Source organism: Cydia pomonella, chromosome 24, assembly GCF_033807575.1.
Source record: "Cydia pomonella isolate Wapato2018A chromosome 24, ilCydPomo1, whole genome shotgun sequence".
NCBI classification, from domain to species: Eukaryota; Metazoa; Arthropoda; class Insecta; order Lepidoptera; family Tortricidae; genus Cydia; species Cydia pomonella.
Genome location: NC_084726.1, coordinates 7,946,999 through 7,968,908, shown reverse-complemented (window position 1 = coordinate 7,968,908; position 21,910 = coordinate 7,946,999). Strand labels below are relative to the sequence as shown.

The following is a 21,910-nucleotide window of genomic DNA, read 5'->3' as shown; positions in this document are numbered from 1 at the left end:
AAACTATAAAGGTTCCTAAAACCAGCCGATGTTATTTAATATAAGGCATTAAGTACCCCTTATTTGAAACCCTCTCAATCTGTTGTTTGTTGTTACGTGTTAAATCGCAAACATCAAAGCATTCATTTTAATTCCGAACATCATTGTAACTTTTTCACGAGATCAGTGGGTGAATTTGTAGATAAGGATAATGTGTTTTATCTGATTAGAAATAAATTGCTAACGAGGGGGCATGGATGGATCAAAAGTTATCTAAAGTAATTATTGTTATTTACTGTTACATTGTAGGTAAACTAAGTAAGCAAATTATAATCAATTAATATGATTATAAAACGAAGGAGCGTGAACTTGCGACTGACTATGTGTTATAAGTAGATTTCATCATTCGGATTTAACCAATGGATCCATTTCAATAGAATTATGGGCCATACACATTTTTTACCAAACTCGTTCGCGTCTCTCCTGTAGACATGGCAAATTTAAGGGAACCCAAAGCTAATTTTTACGCGGCACCTTTGCAGGTGGGATACATTTTTTTACAAGAAAAACGGAACGGGTCTGATACATAGATCAGAGTCGTTAACTTTGTATTGTTCACAGAAGTGACCTTTTTAGGGTTCCGTAGTCAACTAGGAACCCTTATAGTTTCGCCATGTCCGTCTGTCTGTCTGTCTGTCTGTATGTCCGAGGCTTTGCTCCGTGGTCGTTAGTGCTAGAAAGCTGAAATTCGGCATGGATATATAAATCAATAAAGCCAACAAAGTCGTACAATAAAATCTAAAAAAATATTTTTGTCCCCCCCCCCCGTATTTCTTAAGCTCTACTTCTACGATTTTTTTCATATTTTTTGGACCTATGGTTTAAAAGTTAGAGGAGGGTGGGATACATTTTTTTTTCTTTCGAAGCGATTATCTTCGAACATATTTATTTTATAAAAAAATGTTTGTTGAAGACCCCTATTAGTTTTGAAAGACCTTTCTAACGATACCCCACACTGTAATGCAGAAGCAAAAAAAAAATTCACGCCCACTTTACGTAAAGATTTTAGATTTTATTGTACGATTTTGTCGGCTTTATTAATGTATATATCCATGCCAAATTTCAGCTTTCTAGCACTAACGACCACTGAGCAATGCATCGGACAGGCAGACAGACAGACAGACGGACAGACGGACATATAAGGGTTCCTAGTTGACTACGGAACCCTAAACAGCGTCATTTACGATAATATTGCCTTTGTTTATTTTCACAAATTTTCAAATGTCGGTAGTGACCCTAAATAACAAATTAAAAATACGTAAAAAAAATCTAGACGAGTGTTTTCTAATGCAAAGATCATTATTTAGATTCTTTCTTTGATTGATTTACAAAAAAATTCAAACTTCAGTAACCTATAAATATAAATTTAAAAAATCTAGAGTGTTTTCTAATGCAATAGATCATTTCTAGCGAGTGAGTGTAAAAAAAAAAATGTTTTTTCAGTACTAGGTTGAATCACCCTAATATGTAGTCTTTTAAATCTTTATAAAGTAATAAAATAATACTACTAAAGGTCCTCAGGTCTTAAGTAACAAAGGGGGTTTCTTCGTCTGTAATTTCACACTGAAAAGCTCCAGCTTGGAGCTAAAAGCTTAAGCCTTAGTGAGGCTTTCAAGCGAGCTCTAGTTACGGATACAATTATACTTTTTTATTTACGGATACAATTATATTTCTTGTCTGAGACAATTCATCTTTTTTAACCCCTTCATTCATAAAACATTAACTATGTTTTTTACAGTACATATGTTGCTACTTTACCGCATTAGTGCGATAATAAGCACATTATGTAACTCTGTCGAAAATTTAAAGGGCCATATGTACTGTAAAATGTACGATACGTTTAAATTACCCACTTCAGTCGTATATTTACGAATTTCTTATTATTCGCACTTGTATCGTAATCCCATTCTTACAAATACGAGTGTAACGTAACGTTTGTTACTTGTGTGTGCAATGTAATGTTATAGTACCTAATTGTTCTATGTTGTTATGTGTAGTGTTCGTTTGATGACGTTGTCGTTTACTGTAATGTCATGTAAACGTATATATTATTATATGATGTAACTAAAAAATTACGCTTTTCGCAATTTTTCCCTTATCTAGACGTTGCTTTTTACCAAATTTCAAGATTCTGAGTTCACGGGAAGTTACCCTGTAGGTTTTGATTCTCTTGCGAGTGTCGGAAATTTGAGGCATAAACGGCTGTATCAGGCAGGCCATCATCCCTCTTATGTGATGATTTGGCTGGGTGTGTCATACTCAGGGCTAACACAGGTTCATTTCTGTGCAAAAGGTGTGAAAACTGGGGCCAAAGTTTACCAGGAAACCGTTCTCGAGAATAATGAAGCCCTTAAGCCACACCCTATTTCAAAACCAGCCATGGGTCTTTCAACAAGACTCAGCTCCTGCACATAAGGCAAAAACAACTCAAGCCCGGTTTCGAAGGAACAAAATTGAGTTTATTGCCCACGAAGACTGGCCGTCCTCCAGCCCCGACCTTAACCCCCTGGATTATGCCATATGGCAGGTTATTGTGGAGAAAGCCTGTGCTAAATCCCACACAAATCTTGACTCCCTCAAGCGGGCCATAGTTAAAACAGTGACGGAATTAGACATGCCAATCGTGCGTGCCGCTATTGATGACTGGCCTCGTCGTTTGAGGGCCTGTGTCAAGGCTACAGGAGGCTATTTTAAATGATATTGTCATATGTCATTCCTGATTTTGTGTACTTCATTTTAATATATAGTTTATTCAACTTTCGTTCGTATATTTTATGTAGATAAAGATTATTGCAGTAACAGAGTTTAGTAACCAACTTGGTAAAATATTGTGAGTGAGAGATTTGAATAAAAAACTATACAACAGAACCCTTTTTCATTGCTATTAAGTGACTAATCTATCAATATTTTTATAAATATTAGACTCACAGTATTTTTAAGTTAATCTGTAAACAGTCAATTTTTCAAACTTGTATAAATAATGAAATATTTCGCTTTTTTGTTGCTATGCTTACTAATTAAATACGCAACTTAATAAGTATATGTTCGTATTCCTGCGAAATTAACAGCCGTTCTATTAAGTTGTTTATAGAGTTAATTAGAATTGTGACCTCGTTATCGTAGGGTTTCTATGCCTAAGTTATGTTGTGTACCTATTCTAATAACTTTATTGTATTTGTAGGGTTTGACACTTCCAAGCCCAAAGTGGCAAATGTAATATAATTCTGCTTATTAACCGAAACGTGTTAATACATGTGCCATTGGAAAGTTACCAAAATGGCGAAATTTTTGTATAGAATTTTTTTTGGAAACTTCTTATATTTTTTTGGGGGTAGCCAAATTGTCCGTTTCCAAAATGAGAGTTTACTTAACTTTCAATTAATTTTTTTCGTGAAATTTCCGTGATTTTTCTCGAACTTCTTTGAAACTTTTCACGACTTGCACATCTGTATGTGAACCGGAAAAAAAGTGACAGTGAACATGACGTTCTTTAAACGTTCAAATATAACCAACTTAATAAGTTTTAAATTGGGTTTAGTTTTACTATAAAATATTATTCCAAGCTTTTATTTAACTTACCCCTGTAAGTATGTACTTAATTATTTTGTTAGTGTCAAATCTTGGACGCTAAATTTGACCCACTTGCCGATTTCCGATTGAGCTGATAATTTGCTTACATATGCAATTCAGGTGACAATGCAATATTATGGTACCATCGAGCTGATCTGATGATGGAGACAGGAGGTGGCCATGGGAACTCTAGTGATGAAACAACGCGACCTAATTGTGTTTGGGGTTTTTAAAATTGTCTCGATGAGTATTAGTTGCCCGTGGTAAGAAAAGTACAGTCAGCGATAAAAGCTTGTACCAATTTTTTTTGCCAAAAACTTATTGTATCTAATTTTTATACACCTATGTACTTACCTTTTTATTCTTGTTAAAAAAAAAATTACCTGTGTCAATTTTTTTTTACATTAATTAATTGTTCCTACATAGGTAAGTAAATAGTAGGCCTTTGTCCAGCAGTAGACGTCTTTCAGCTGAGATCATGATGATGAAGATGAGGTAAGTAAATTACTTTCCCTAGAGTAGATAGTTAAACTGGTACTTGTTTTTGCCATACATCTTTGCGTATAAATGCAAGTGAAGGTATCCTGTAGCCAGGGAATAAAGTGTAACCGTATTGAAACTAAGAGTTACTTCATATACCTATATTTAATATTATAACCACAAGTTTTTGACCTGATTAGTGGTTTCGGTCAACCGAGGGTGTAATATTTCGCACGCAAATACGCAATACCGAAACCAGATACCGGTGGCAAAGATACCACGTTCTCACTGTTATGCGATTTTGCTGAGACAATACATTGTGTAATAAATGCGCTTAATCAAGGATAGTGGGGGTTAGTAACAATATTTTATACGATGAAGTAATTAATTAATAATTAATATTACGAAACAAGTGCGAAAAATAGGAAATTTGTAACGAGTGTCGACACGAGTTGCGAATTACTAATTCGCACATGTATCGTACAACTTTTTACAGTACATATGACCCTTTAAATTTTCGATTACTTAAATAGTTACATAATGTGCTAATTATCGCACTAGTCCGGTAAAGTAGCACCATATATCCTGTAATATTTTTTTTTGATTTATCGACTTCAATAAGATTTAACCCAAACTTTTTTTAATACTAACAAACAAACATACAAACAAGCATACGGCCTACCTGATGGTAAGCAGTCTCCGTGGCCTATGTACGCCTGCAACTGCAAATTTTTACCTATCTGATCAGGGTGTGTAGCCAACATGCCAATCGTTTACGCTCCGTAGCCCCAGCCCAGGGAGCCTAGCCAAGATGACAATCGTACATCAACAAAAGTTAAATGAAAAAATATATATCCGGATGACAGATGCTACGAAAATTCACGTGACTATTCCCATACATTTGTTAAGTTTAGACTGGCATTTTATACCAATGATTGTCATCTTGGTTAGGCCGCCTGGACTCACCTTTATGCCACAATAAAATCTAACTGGATAGGGAACCGACGGGATATTGCGTAATATCAAACGGTCTTTGATACCAGATTTTTGTATGTATGTATGTCTCTTTATTGCACATAAACAGGTTAACAAAAAACAGACAAAACAAGACAAATGTACACAGGCGAACTTATCCCTAAAAGGGATCTCTTCCAGTTAACCTTTGAGAAAATGCGAAAGGATTAAAAACTAACAATGTCTGGGTATTGTTGCTACACTTAGAAGAGTAGCAATAATAGTCAGGAAGTAATATGAATTATTTCGATTCATTTTATGTATTATGCCAAAAGCTATCTTGAACTACAAATTTTATGTTTTTTTTTTAAATAAAAGTACCCAAGATTAATAACAAATTAATTAAGAAAGTTTTTTAAGTAACCCAATATTTTATAGATTTGCAGCGAGTACCTAAATTCGCATTTCTACACTAAGAGCGTCATTTAAACGTCTTAGATCATCCTAATTTTGATCTTGATTTGACATCGCAGCGCTCGCGCACGATTCTCTAGTGTTTCCCATAAAGTTTTAAGACATAATGTATTGTTTATCCGCATTGTCGTCAGTCATAATTTGCTTTTTCTCAGTAACGCGTAACTTTTCAGGAATGCCCTAAAACAAACCTAACCTAACCTATCTATAGGATTATCTAACGAAAATCCTGATAAGTTAACGGTTTCCGAATTATGACTAATGATAATCTTTCTGTTTTTCAATAATTATGTCAAACAAAGGGATCCGTTCGCGCACACCCGTAACAAATCAAGTTAAGATCGTAAAGTCGGAATGGTTTCAACGTTCTCATGTGAACTAATTGGTAGCATCCTTGTGCTAATCAGACCACGGAGGCTGCCACGGACCAGAAACTGCAAGGTAACGCTATCATTCATCATGTGATCTAATTAATGAGTTTCAAGTTGGTTAGATTTATAAGTGATTTTAATATCGAAACTTGGAGACTCGGAAATATGAAATATTTTAAAACAAATATTTACATGAAAAATAGAAAAGTATTTTGACTAATGTGAGCATTTCATTAAAATACGAGTAGTATCTAATTGCTGAGTTTCAAGTTGACTAAATGTGTGCATTAAAATAATCGCCTAAAAAAACAAGGAATATATATATATTTCTTACAATTTACAATGTGAGGTGTGACATAAAAAGTATTGTATTGTTATGTATTTCGTAAAAAAAAACAGATTTTAATTACCTACTTTCTTTCTACTTTGATTATCATTAATTCTATTGGCTGCCAGGAACCTGGATCAGAAACTGCAAGGGGATCTAATTAATGAGTTTAAAGTTGGGTTGGGTTGGGTATAAAAAAGATTAAAAATACTTAATTGAAAAAAAAATGTTTTTTTTTTCTGATATGAGCATAAAATTTATTCGTAAAGTATTATTAGTAATAAAATAAGAAAGAAGTTACTTCTTAGTTTTAAAAGTATAAAAAAAAGATTATATTAAGATTTTAAACGAGTTGTGTTGTTTTTTTTTTGCGTTCAATTAATTTATTTACGCAAAAAACGCAAACGTAAGTTCTTCCAAAACGTTACGAACTTCGTATTAGAAGGTTACAATATTTAAAAGCTAAGTATTTACAAAAGGACGTCAATGTAAATAATTAAAGAATACTAAAACCCTTAATAAATAGGCTAAGTCCATATTTTTGGTTTCCCAGCTATGAGAATAAACTAAAAACTAAACACCTAAATACCGATTAATACATTTTCCATTTGCACGTTGCTGATTCGTTTATATTATCCATATTTGCATATTTCGTGACGCAAATCAAAACGAAAAATGATACCTCATTAGAAAATTATTAAAAATATTTATATTTATAAAAGTTATTCACATTTAATAACATGTGTAAAATTGTGTCACGTGTCAAACAAGAGTTATATTCAATATCGAAGTCAGCATTTAGCTTTTAGCAGGCAAAAGTTTTGAAACAATAGTTACGGATTGCGTCAGTAGATGTCTAAAAATACATTTAGACGATTTTTCTTACCATGCCGATTCTTCAATAATATAGATAATTATTCATTATTTAAATCTTAATGCACAATTTAAAAAAATGAATGGCACAATTGATGCTTCGGGTAATGATTTTATCATTCTCATCCAAATTTCTATCCAAAATCTATTTCATGTGGATAAGGGTTAAATAAGAAAAAAAAAACTTCATAGCCTTTAACTTCTGGGTGTGTCTACAGGAAAGACGTGAATACAGTTTTGAGTTTGACCCTTTGAGGAATTAATTAGATATCTATCGAAACGGTTATGAAAAAAAAAATAGACGACCGTTCTGGCCTAGTGGGTAGTGATCTTGCCTATGAAGCCGATGGTTCTGGATGTCAATCCAAGTAAGGGTATTTATTTGTGTGATGAGCACGGATATTTGTTCCTGAGTTTTGAGTGTTTTCTATATATTTAAGAATTTATATATTATATTATAAATATATCGTTGTCTGACTAACTATAGTAAACACCCCTATAATGTAATAGGCACCAGTAATGGAATGGTATAGACAAATCCTGTAAAACAAGTATGTCATCAGTTGTTACTCGCTGGCAACATTTTACCATAAACAAGAGCCAAAGAGCTCCTTAAGTTTAATTTTTCATTGATATTTGTTATTTTGAAAATGAATGGCGCCATTCATTCCATGACTGGAGCTAAAAAAAGCACAGTTTTAATTGGTTAATAATATTGAAACTAGTTGCAGTAGCTTTCATTAAATACATAGGACGAATTGGACATTCAACTTTTAAAGCGTAAAGCGGTAGAAATTTTACAGTTGTCGGTGAAATATCAAAAACACTCCAGTTTTTTTTTAATGTTCCACGATTGGTGCCTTTAACATACAATAGAAACCTTCTTAAGCTTACTGTGGGGCTTAATTCAACTTGTGTAATAATGTCCTAAAACATTTGTTTATTTTATTAATTAATTAAAATAGACACTCAATTTTTTTGAAGATGAAAGCCCGATGCATCCAAAATACGTGACTAATACGTGAATTAACCCATGCATTTTATTTTAATTATAATCTAAGTCAACTACTTTTACATGGTAACTTGTCGTTAAAAAGGTTAAAAGGCCTTAGAAGGCTGTCACAATTCCTTGACATTGAATTGAATAAGCAGTCGTGGTCGAGTAGACTTCCGGTCAACCGGTTGCCGGAAATGGTGGATCGGTTACAAGTTGATATGGAAATACATAGTTTAATAATAGTTAACTGAATTATATATAGAAAATCTAATAATACTTTTTAGCGACCTGTCTAGCCTAGTGAATAGGCCTGCCTATGAAGCCGATGGTTCCGGGTTCAAATCCCGGTAAGGGCATTTTTTGTGTGATGACCACAGATATTTGTTCCTGAGTCTAGGGTGTTTTCTAGGTATATAAGTATATATTTATCTATATAAGTATGTATATTGTCGCCTAGTACCCGTAGTACAAGTTTTATTTTTATTTTGGGGCTAGGTCGATCTGTAATACGAGTAGATTGTCCCCAAATATTTATTTCTTTAAAAAAATGGATGTATGTTTTTTTCTGGAAAACAGGTTAAATCGTCTATTACTGGCCTAAACTACTCCAATACTAAATAAATAATAAATACATAAATAAATATTACAGAATATTATTACACAAATTGACTAAGTCCCACAGTAAACTCAATAAGGCTTGTGTTGAGGGTACTTACACAACGATATATCTAATATGTAAATATTTATAAATACATAGAAAACACCCATGACTCAGGAACAAATATCCATGCTCATCACACGAATAAATGCCCTTACCAGGATTTGAACCCGGGACCATCGGCTTCATAGGCAGGGTCACTATCCACTAGGGCAGACAGGTCGTCGAAATACTTTCTGTCTGTCTGTCTGTATGTCGGAATACTGGCCACCTTATACTAAAATGGCTAAAAAAGAATTTTATTTTCAAGCACAATTCAAGGAAACTACATAACTATAGTTCTGATGATTAACTTAGATTGTGTGATTATTAAACAGAATCCCTATTAGTATAAGGTGGCCAGTAATAGGAGGGTGGCCAGTAATAGACGGTTTACCCCATATCAAATATCAAACAAAAAGTATACAAAGAGATCAGATCGAACCAGAACCTTTCAGCATCAGGTACCCCTAGGTGCCTAGGTGACACTGGAAACCGTCCAGATGTCTTGAGTATGAGCTTGGCAATCTTTGATAGTGTTCTATGGACCATTTGCATCATCCTGGGTTAACCACTAACTGGGAGTTAACCGTTAACACAGGGTTAAATTGTACTGGTAACTGCGGGTTTAACCGGTTAACCGCGAGTTGGTGGCTATGGCTAGCCCTGAATGACGCAAGTGGTCCTAAATATATCAAACTATGTCCGTCTAACCTCACTTTGAACCAATTTGAACAGAACAAAGTGAGGACAAGTGATTATAAATATCATATTTTCGTAGAAATAAACCACTAGTGATGACAATTCCACACTTTATCATTGTAAATGTCACGCAGAGTTAGCTCGGTCCGACACTAATTTCAATAAATACCTGTTATGTAAAAGAAATGTTTTGTCTTCAGAAAAAAAAAATATTTAAATATAAATAAATAAATATTATAAGGACATTCTTACACAAATTGATTAAGCCCACGGTGAGCTCAAGAAGGCTTGTGTTGTGGGTACTCAGACAACGATATATATAATATATAAAACATCCATGACTCAGGAACAAATATCTGTGCTCATCACACAAATAAATGCCTTTACTGGGATTCGAACCCAGGACCATCGGCTTCATAGGCAAGGTTACCCACTAGGCCAGACCGGTCGTCAAAATATTTAAGTTTTAGTTTTAAGTATTATAAGTAGCAAGCAATCTATGTACAATTGTGCATAAAACAGAATAACTATTCGATTTTACAGAAATTGAGGTACAGAAACGAACCTAAAACGTTTCCTAAAATGTGAACACCTTTAGGTTTTTTTTTATGTAACAGCAAATTTATCAAATGTATGGAGTTCCATAGATTTGTATCTAATCTAAGTAGGTACCTAACATGAAAAAATGTTTAATTTTCGAGAAAAGAAGTTGAAATTTCTAACATTTTTTTAATACTTATAACATTCCTATGACCTACATAACCTTGATATAAGTAATAATTCGTACCAGTTGCTGCGTATAATGGTCTTACCTTTAGTAAATAACTAATTTGCTATTTAATAACCTAATTACAAATTTAACATTATTATCTCGTGGGAAACATGATGCTATGTCACGGTCCGAATAATAACCTATAATGATAGTAACCTTGAAATGATTAAATGTGGAATTGACTTACAGATTCCCATTAACAACTTACTCGTAATTATCAAATTGTTACAATACAAGTAACTGCTTAAAGTTAAGTCACTTATACACTTATATACTTGCTTGAAAACTAGGCAGCAATTACAAAAAAAAAAAAACTAAAAAAAAACACTTACCATTTTCAGATTTTTTCCCGTTTTTAGCGACGAGAACACCATTGCCATTGCTCTGGCTCGGTAGGGCGACGGCCAACTCCTTCATTATCACTCACAGTAAAGTTCAGAAATTAAAAAAAACACGCTCCCGTTTCGCGCTCTTTCAAACGTCACTTTGACAGGACAGCGAGAATTACAGTGTTATTATGTAGAACCAGTCGCGAACGGCCAAGGCAATCGCGGTAGCTAAGAAAAAAAGATAACGTTTTTTTGCGTTAAAAAACGAGTGCCGTAGGCCGCCGCTAGCACACAAATGCCCTGAGTTAGTTCCATTCCTTATATTTATACTTAAATCTTGTTAATTGTGGTCAAATGTCTTGACGTATATAGCTAAGTCATCTAATTAACCAGCGTATTGAGTGACTTAAATCAAGAGAAATGGCTAGACATTATGACAAACCTTATACGCCTCGAGTTAAGACTCAAAATGCTCTGATTTAAGAAATAAGACAGTTTCCGAGCCATTTTATCTTCTAAGCAGTAATTAATAATCGATGGAATGTGAACGATGAAATACATTACAATTATTGCAACAGATTATTTAATTTTATCAAATAATAGGCCTTCAGGGTCAAACTTTCCTATGTTATCTTACTTCCTGATACCCCTAAGCTTTAGTTGTGTTTTAGGTTCAAAACCTTTAGTTAGATATTTAAAAAAGTTTGAAACACATTTATGTACTTATGTATAAAAAATTTACAAAATAGGTATACAAATATAGTGAAAAATTTAATTAATTCTTACTGATTTAAACAAAACATTTGCGTGGCGATATGATATAGCGTAGTTATTCAAGTAGAATGTACGCACCATTTTGTATATAATAAATTATTGTATTACTACATTTTGCAAATAAATAAATTTAATTGATACTCCTGAGTCCCGCGAGTTGAGATACTCAATGACCGTATGATTATCATATAACTTTATCGCTTTAGCCTTTTATGAGATTCCACAAAAAACTCATTTTTTAAATAAAAGGATGCTGTAATTAAATAGAAATAGAAACCGTTAATTTGAGGCAAACATTCAAGCAACAAATAGGTAAATGAAATACAGATAAAAAAAAGAACAAAAACAAACTAACAACAAACAACATAACATTGAGTATAATGACACATTATTAACTACGAAATGCACCGACCCCGCATGATATGACATTTATTTATTTCATAATATATATTACATTTAATTATAGATGACACTAAATTCAGCCAATATACGTCCCACTGCTGGGCACAGGCCTCCTCTCATGTGCGAGAGGGCTCGGGCTATAGTCCCAACGCTAGCCCAATGCGGATTGGAGACTTTACATACACCTACCTACCTAACTAGCAATATAGTTAGTTTATTTTAAAAAATACAATTACAATAATTCAAATTATACAAATAAACTGCAATTAACTAAACTAAAACTACTATAAAACTAAAAATCTAAATCTAAAATGGCCCCCGTGGCATGGTGCCGAGGATGCTGGCAGCATTTCCTCGCTGGATCGCTATGCTCAAGCGTTGGGCGAGGAAGCTGCCAGCTCTCTTATCCCCGGTTTTGTTATCTTATCTTATCTTATAAATTATTATGTCAATATATAAGAATTAATATTATGTTCGCCAAGAATACCTACATGATAAAATACAAGATATTCTAACATACAATAAAACACGGTTCAAGGTTTCAGGAATTGTGGTGCTTAGACTGCTTAGCCTGGTTCAGCTACGCTGGTCTTCCGCCGGGGCCATGGACGAGTGAAGCATAGAGTGTGACACAAACATACACCTTTTTGTTTTTACGGCTTATTGGTTTTTGCTGTACATATTTGGTACAGTGTAGGTTTTTATCATATTTCATGCTAGTTAGCTATAGGCCTATAGATTGTGACACATGCCGCGTGAAGAGATATATTGCAGTGAGGGCGGAGGATCTTGCCGCCATGCTAAGATTATTTAAAAAAAAATACTACTTATATGCACTACATTACAAACAAAGCTTATTTAATATTTTGAATTCTGTGAAAACATAAAATTAGCCAAAAAATAAAAGCCGCCAACACAAATCTTAGATTTTATTTTACATACTTTCAGGCTATTATTTTTATGTTTGACGATCTTATTGTGATCTCTTTATTCAATTTGATATCTTTACTACAATTCAAAATATTTATGGTTAATTATTGCATTAAAAATTGTTTGTAACGATTCAATACTGCTTGTTGCTAGGGCCTTTGACTTTGTTTTAAATATCTACTTTTTTATTCGTAACTGATTTCAATTGCAGTGCTGCAGCATTTCCTCGCAATTGCATTAACGCCTGCAGGCGTTATAAGGACGTTTAAGCCTGGACTTCGCGCGTTTATGTCTTTTATACTACATTTTTGTCTACTGAGATACCTATACTTACCAATTTTCATTATTATTTAGGTTTTATACTAAATAAAAGTATTATTTTAGATGACTCGTAGAAAAAGTATTGTATACAATAGTATTTATTAAGCTTTTCAATCTCGCACTTGGGCAACTCAGCAAGCTTCGTTGCCTGTACACGGTACTCTACTGAAAAGCTCTCTATTATATAACGATCGTAAAAAATACTATTAAATCATATTTAACTTTTTTAATTGGTTATTATTCTACAGTTTTTAGTTTTTTATATTTGCAACCCGATACATTTTCTATTCGTTTGTCGATGTACGATCGTCATCTTCGACGACCGGTTTGGCCTAGTGGGCAGTGACCGTGCCAATGAAGCCGATGGTCCTAGGTTTGAATCCCGGAAAGGACATTTAATCGTGTGATGAGCACAGATATTTGTTCCTGAGTCATGGATGTTTTTATGTATTTAAGTATTTGTATATTATATGTATATATCGTTGTCTTAGTACCCACAACACAAGCCTTCTTGGCTTACCGTAGGAATTAGTCAATTTTATATCTTGATAATTAATATCTTGGCCAGGCCCCTATTCAGACAGTAGCGTATTGATGATAGAGATTGCATGGTAAGCTGAAGAGTACTTTAAAAGAGCTGTAGACTTGACTGTAAGTACGGCCCGATTCGAAGAATGATTAAGACACGTTTAAGATCTTGGGAAGATCTTTAAAAGATCGATAACTAAACGACATGTAAAAATTAACATTTATTTCGATTCCGCTGTAATCCCAATAAGATCTATCTACCATATTTCTAACGTCAAAGCAACCAACGTCAATTGGTTGCCCGAATCAAGCTACTTCTGTCAATTACACGACATACAAAAGATATCTAAATGAGAACTTATCTAAACCAGAACTTTATCGTATATCTTATTCTTCGAATTTGTGGTAATTATTTCCTTTTTATTAAAGTTAAGGGCTATAAAGGTTATTTTTCTTATTTAACCCATATCCACATTGTGTTTGAACCTTTTCTTTTTCATTAAATGTTATTATGTTATAATATTATAGTAAGCATAATTCAAATGTCATGACGATTTTGTAGTATTTCTGTATTCAGCAGTTTTCGCTGCTTTTAATTTATTGTTTATTGTTTATTTATTTATTAATGCAAGAATAATGTAGGTACTTAGATATAGATCATGTCATTCACGAAGACGTGTGGCTTGACTTCGCATTGTCATGTTATTTACATTTAGATTTAGGTTTATTTATTTCATAATACAGATTACATTATAAATTGCGGGCATGTCAATCTACAAGAACTCATATTATAATCGTCAAAACAGATATACAAAAACATAATCAATAAAGTATCAATTCAAAAAATAAATAATTACAGGATACTAGTATTTTAAAATAATGTCAAGATATCTCCTGTAGAGGATCGTCAAAATCTATACATCGTTCGTAAATTCATTAACAGAATATAATGGTGTATCCAACAAAAAATCTCTCAATCGGCGTTTGAATGTCTGATCACACAGTTCGCTTCTTATATCGGCTGGAAGTCGTTCCTAATATTATATTAAAGGTAAAATTTGTTAAATCTGCGCACAAAACTATAAACATTGCTGCTTGTTTTGCGTTTTTAACCAACGGCATAGAAAGGTAGTTGACAGTTCCACTGTTTTTACATGTTTTTGACAAAATCAACATTTAAGAGTCGGCAGCAGCAAACTGCCGAATTCCATCTTCCCGTACAAAAGGAGTACGTTGTCATTTTAAAACTACGTGCTGGATTGTAATGCAACTTTGCACATACTCGTACAATGATATGAGTCCGCAGCAAGCTCGGTTCTCGATACAAACGTAGTTACGCTAGCATTTTAAATTAAAACGACTAGATAGATTCCTCTGAAACTTTGTACTTACAATTGGATAAGGTATATCTAGTCCTGTAATTAGTTTATATAGCTCCAGCTTATAAAACAACCGAAATAGAGCAAACACAAATTATGAATATTGTATACGCAGCGGATATTATTCCAGATCTAGAGCAGAGCCCAACTGGGGAAGTACCTCCACCTTACAGAAAACCGCAGACAAATAATACTAGACCCTACTCATAGTGTTGTGTTCCTGCCCGTGAGTAAGGTTGCTAGAGCTTAACGGGGGTGCGGATCGTTAGGGTCGGCAACGCGCATGTAACTCCTCTGGAGTTGCAGGAGTATATAGGCTACGGAGACTGCTTACCATCAGGCGGGCCGTATGATTGTTTGCCACCGACGTAGTACCTATAAAAAATGTATATATTTTTTTTAATTCGCTGTATTTTTTTAAATATCTTATACCTTTAAACGAGCAATTCTTGTATATATATATATATATATATGTATATATATTTCTGTGATCTCCGAAACGGCTCTAACGATTTCGCTGAAATTTGGTATATGGGGGTTTTTGGGGGTATACAATCGATCTAGATTAGTCTTATGTTTGGGAAAACGCGTGTTTTCGAGTTTTCATGCGTTTTTCTTTCGACGCAGAATATGGTCGCTAATTTCGTGTTACCGGCCACTGTCCGTCTGGTCCAGCGGGTTAAGACGCGGACTGCTAAACGCGTGTTACGGGTTCGAATCTCGCCCGATGATTAACTTTTGTTTTTTTTTTATATGTTCAAGTTTAAATATATTTTTTTTAATTTTTATTGTTTTAGACAAGTTTAATTTAGTAAAAAAATGTATTTATGATTATCACCTATACACCAACATATTACAATAAATAGTTAGAACCGAGCAGAGTTAGATATACCTTATCCTATTATAAGTACAAAGTTTAAGAGCAATTTAGCTAAATGTTTTAAAATGAGAGCGTAACTACGTTTGTATGGAGAGCCGAGCTTGCTGCGGACTCTCGAAGGTTTTTTCTTTTAAGATAATTTTGTACACTGCACTCGATTAGCTACTTATGCTGCTGACTGTGAGCACGTATTAGTTTTCACATAGATCCGATATTAGATGTCGGATGACCGCTGGAAAAAGATAGCTGCTGCAGCTGTCCTTTTCCAAGGGCCTCTAGCAGCTAGTGGGTGCCCCATGGCATCGAGCACGCATCGCTCTTTATTTAACTTAAAATAAATAAATATTATAGGACATTATTACACAAATTGACTAAGTCCCACAGTAAGCTCTATAAGGCTTATGTTATGGGTACTTAGACAACGATATATATAATACTTAAATACATAGCCATAGAAAACATCCATGACCCAGCAACAAATATCCGTGCTTATCATACAAATAAATGCCCTTACCAGGATTTTTAATTTGCCCTATTAATAATTTTAGTCAGTTAGTTAATTCGTTAGTTAGTGTGGATCAAACCTTGGAGCAAAATTTGACCCACTTCCCGATTTATTTAAACTTTATTGCACACATAAAGAAAAATGTACAAATGGCGAACTTAATGCCAAAAGGCATTCTCTACCAGTCAACCATTGGGTCAAATAGAGACATTTCTGATTGAGCTCCAATTTGCATACATATGTGGGTCGGTTGTCAATGCAATATCAATCACTCATCAAGCTGATCTGATGAGACAGGAGGTGGTCATAGGAACTCTGTGATGAAACGATGCAACCTAATTGTGTTTGGGGTTTTTAGAATTGTTTCAACGAGTATTATTTGATTATGGTAAGTAAAGTACAGTCAGCGATAAAAGCTTGTACAGTCAGCGTCAAATACTTCGTAGCAGTCAAAGTGGCCAAATAGTTCGGTACACCATACTAAATATATGGTGTACCGAACTATTTGGCCACTTTGACTGCTACGAAGTATTTGACGCTGACTGTACTTACCAAAAATTTTCTTTTGACAAACATTTATTTTTGTACTAACCCTTTCTTTTTAAAAATAAACATTAATAACATGAGTAAATAAATATGAAAATGCACTTTTTATACTTTTTTTCAACTATGCGGCTAAAACGGTTTCAGAGTAAGAAAAACATACTGCTTTGCTGTGTCACTATGTTTCTCAGTAGTTAATAATTTTCTCGGGGATTACCTACCTTTAAATGAAAACAAAGCACGTATAAACTAGTCACAAGTCACTAAGAAATGTAGTGTTTTATTTCCTACTTATTAAGACGTCAACTCTTTGACGTCATTTAACTGACTGCAAATAAGAAGGAAGTTCACCAAATATAAAAATAAAAATTACCTCTTAGAGTCGGACCAAACTAAATCTGCACAGGCTTTTCAAAGACAAAGTCTGGGAATATCATCATAAACGTCAACTTTGTCCTTTTGAAACTATAATGAAAGGTAAGGGGTACACTGAGCGGATACTGCCCCTTGCTAAGTGTATCTGGAGAAGTCCAAACTTGGTATGTTTTGAAAATTATTTTTATTCTAATTAAAAAAAAAGTGATTGAAATGCAATTATGAGATATATTTTTAGAATTTGTAAGTCATTAAAAATGTTTAAAACCAAGTTGAAGAAATATATCAGTGATAATGTATATTAAGTATCATCGACTAGCTGGATGTGATTGTAAACCACGTATGAAATTGTTTATAGTTTAAGCTCATTGTAAGTGAACTTTTGTTCTTTATGAGTAATAAAAAATCTTTAAACCCAAAGCCTTGTCATTTGTCTGTCTGTCTGTTTGTCTTACCACACACGATACGTTTCTGAAATTTTTTTTCCCATACAAAAAAATTTCCTCCTTTTATTTCTTTTTTTTGGTTCAATGTATCAAATAGATTTAAATGGCCTGAAGATCAATCGTACCTATTTTCATACTTTTAACACAATTTGCAGAATTTACTGAATTTCGGGGTCGAGAACTATAACCGTGTCATGGGACGAACGGCCCGATTCGAAGAATGATTAAGACACGTTTAAGATCTCGGAAAGATCTTTAAAAGATCGATAACCAAACGACATGTCAAAATTGACGTTTATTTCGATTCCGCTGTGTTCCCAATAAGATCTATCTACGATATTTCTAACGTAAAAGTGAGATTGTTGCCCGAATCGAGCTGCTTCTGTCAATTATACGACATACAAACGATATCTAAATGAGAACTTATCTAAACCACAACTTATCGTTACCGTATTTCATTCTTTGAATCGGGCCGGAACGGAGAGGCAGCACCCGCCAGGGTGTAAGGACTATTGAGAGCTATTGGGACATTCAGGATTTATAATTCATTGAATGCCTTGGCCGAGCTTGAGCCTACATAGAAATGCAGCTTGATTTTTATTAATTGATATTACTATGGAAACAATTAAGATATTTATTGCAGAATTAAATAATTTATCACGAACCACCACGACCACAAATAAACTTTTAAGTAAAACAACGCAAGCTGAAGTTTGGGCACAATAAAATCGAGCATACGTCCCGCCTATAAGCCATTACCGCAGCCTATCGACGCCTACAACGTAGACGTACACTGCCTTGTCGACCCTGTAAAATGCGGTGCAGTTCTTTTCTGAACAACCCCATGTAGTAGACTATCGAGAAAACGTCGGCATGAAGCTGCCGTGCTGCATTCCACAGCCGGAGAGTCCGCGGGAGGCCATAGCTCTGAGATCACAGTGTGTGATCATTTAGATGATGACAGGTTCTTAGGAGGAAAGTATAACACGTGATATATTCTAGGTTTATAGGTTTCGCTTTTAAAAAAATGTATGGACGTACAAAACGCGAAACTATTTTTCCACTTCTAAATATTTTCATGTTATTGACACAATGAAAAAGTGGGTTTACAGGTTTTCCTTTTTTTCGATACAATTTTTTTTTGGGAAAAGCAAATCCTATAAACCTAGAATATATTATTCTGATGCGATCGACATAAAAATCAAAGTGATTTGTTAAGATTTAGTTAGTGGAAACCATTTTCTCCCGAAATGGACTTTCATATAAAAAGTACCGTTATTTCATTAGGATCGCAACGCTATTCTTCCCTCTTAAAGAAAAGTTAGCTAAAGCTGAATGTAATCGTTTCATCTTATTTATTATATATCTTCGAATATCCGTGAATACATGTCAATTACCTTGACTTGGCAAAATAATTACGCAAAGAATGATAACCTGGAGTCATTAACACTGAGTTCAAATTGAGAAGGCCTCTCTCGAACTTCTTCGTTCTCTCTATCACTCGAATTTGCAAGAGCGATAGAGAGGCAGATAACGAAATTGCGATCGACGATGTTCACGTAGGCCTCTAGGTGACATTTCAGTGATTATACGTAGGTAATCTAGAGTGGAAGATTACCTACGTATAATCACTGACTAGTCATAACAACATTATCTTCCTGATATCATAGCAAAGGCTTCGACGAAAAATCAAACTTAAACTTTTTTTGTTTAGTTCAAATGTCCAGTGACAATGATATGTTACATACATCAAGACTGACCACTCACGTGTTATTACCAAGCGGGCATATCAAACTATAATATGGGTGATGCTTTTAACAAAATAAAAATTGGCCGAGCGCATGTCGGACTATGCTTAGTGTAGACTTCTGTATTCCGTAGTTAGTTACCAACTTACCATTCTATCAGAATAAGCTAAACGGGGGCTATTGCCTATTAGTAAGTATCATGTATATTACAAACGACTTTGTACTGTACAAAGCACTGATACTTACTAATAGACATTCTGATAGAGGGGTAACTAAACTACGGAACAGTACTTCCTTTTACTAATAAGAGAAGACTTTTTGCAATAATTCAAAAAGGCTGGATGGAGTGGATGGACTATAGTTTTCATTGAAAGTACTTGTTCAGTTTTTATTTTTAGTTTTTTTTACATATTTAGTTTTTTTTTAAGTTAAGGGTGGGGGAGGGGGGGGGGGGGGCACACATAAAAAAAAAAAAATTGTATGGGGTCGGACTACGCTAAGTTTTCATACCAAGTGCTAAGGTTTTTTTAGGGTTCCGTAGCCAAATGGCATAAAACGGAACCCTTATAGTTTCGCCATGTCCGTCTGTCTGTCTGTCTGTCTGTCTGTCTGTCTGTCTGTCTGTCTGTCTGTCTGTCTGTCTGTCTGTCTGTCTGTCTGTCTGTCTGTCTGTCTGTCTGTCTGTCTGTCTGTCTGTCTGTCTGTCTGTCTGTCTGTCTGTCTGTCTGTCTGTCTGTCTGTCTGTCTGTCTGTCTGTCTGTCTGTCTGTCTGTCTGTCTGTCTGTCTGTCTGTCTGTCTGTCTGTCTGTCTGTCTGTCTGTCTGTCTGTCTGTCTGTCTGTCTGTCTGTCTGTCTGTCTGTCTGTCTGTCTGTCTGTCTGTCTGTCTGTCTGTCTGTCTGTCTGTCTGTCTGTCTGTCTGTCTGTCTGTCTGTCTGTCTGTCTGTCTGTCTGTCTGTCTGTCTGTCTGTCTGTCTGTCTGTCTGTCTGTCTGTCTGTCTGTCTGTCTGTCTGTCTGTCTGTCTGTCTGTCTGTCTGTCTGTCTGTCTGTCTGTCTGTCTGTCTGTCTGTCTGTCTGTCTGTCTGTCTGTCTGTCTGTCTGTCTGTCTGTCTGTCTGTCTGTCTGTCTGTCTGTCTGTCTGTCTGTCTGTCTGTCTGTCTGTCTGTCTGTCTGTCTGTCTGTCTGTCTGTCTGTCTGTCTGTCTGTCTGTCTGTCTGTCTGTCTGTCTGTCTGTCTGTCTGTCTGTCTGTCTGTCTGTCTGTCTGTCTGTCTGTCTGTCTGTCTGTCTGTCTGTCTGTCTGTCTGTCTGTCTGTCTGTCTGTCTGTCTGTCTGTCTGTCTGTCTGTCTGTCTGTCTGTCTGTCTGTCTGTCTGTCTGTCTGTCTGTCTGTCTGTCTGTCTGTCTGTCTGTCTGTCTGTCTGTCTGTCTGTCTGTCTGTCTGTCTGTCTGTCTGTCTGTCTGTCTGTCTGTCTGTCTGTCTGTCTGTCTGTCTGTCTGTCTGTCTGTCTGTCTGTCTGTCTGTCTGTCTGTCTGTCTGTCTGTCTGTCTGTCTGTCTGTCTGTCTGTCTGTCTGTCTGTCTGTCTGTCTGTCTGTCTGTCTGTCTGTCTGTCTGTCTGTCTGTCTGTCTGTCTGTCTGTCTGTCTGTCTGTCTGTCTGTCTGTCTGTCTGTCTGTCTGTCTGTCTGTCTGTCTGTCTGTCTGTCTGTCTGTCTGTCTGTCTGTCTGTCTGTCTGTCTGTCTGTCTGTCTGTCTGTCTGTCTGTCTGTCTGTCTGTCTGTCTGTCTGTCTGTCTGTCTGTCTGTCTGTCTGTCTGTCTGTCTGTCTGTCTGTCTGTCTGTCTGTCTGTCTGTCTGTCTGTCTGTCTGTCTGTCTGTCTGTCTGTCTGTCTGTCTGTCTGTCTGTCTGTCTGTCTGTCTGTCTGTCTGTCTGTCTGTCTGTCTGTCTGTCTGTCTGTCTGTCTGTCTGTCTGTCTGTCTGTCTGTCTGTCTGTCTGTCTGTCTGTCTGTCTGTCTGTCTGTCTGTCTGTCTGTCTGTCTGTCTGTCTGTCTGTCTGTCTGTCTGTCTGTCTGTCTGTCTGTCTGTCTGTCTGTCTGTCTGTCTGTCTGTCTGTCTGTCTGTCTGTCTGTCTGTCTGTCTGTCTGTCTGTCTGTCTGTCTGTCTGTCTGTCTGTCTGTCTGTCTGTCTGTCTGTCTGTCTGTCTGTCTGTCTGTCTGTCTGTCTGTCTGTCTGTCTGTCTGTCTGTCTGTCTGTCTGTCTGTCTGTCTGTCTGTCTGTCTGTCTGTCTGTCTGTCTGTCTGTCTGTCTGTCTGTCTGTCTGTCTGTCTGTCTGTCTGTCTGTCTGTCTGTCTGTCTGTCTGTCTGTCTGTCTGTCTGTCTGTCTGTCTGTCTGTCTGTCTGTCTGTCTGTCTGTCTGTCTGTCTGTCCGAGGCTTTGCTCCGTGGTCGTTAGTGCTAGAAAGCTGAAATTTGGCATGGATATATAAATCAATAAAGCC

At 35.5% G+C, this 21,910-nt stretch overlaps 1 protein-coding gene across 1 annotated transcript in view; it reads right to left on the bottom strand.

Annotated features, from left to right (window-relative positions):
• LOC133531094 (GTP cyclohydrolase 1) overlaps window positions 1-10,891 on the bottom strand; it is a 35,561-nt gene extending 24,670 nt beyond the window's left edge. Inside the window, exon 1 of the mRNA XM_061869198.1 lies at window positions 10,590-10,891. Within this exon, the coding sequence (XP_061725182.1) occupies window positions 10,590-10,674 (85 nt within the window). The 5' untranslated portion in view covers window positions 10,675-10,891. The remainder of the gene's footprint in view (window positions 1-10,589) is intronic.
• Window positions 10,892-21,910: the final 11,019 nt, after the last annotated feature.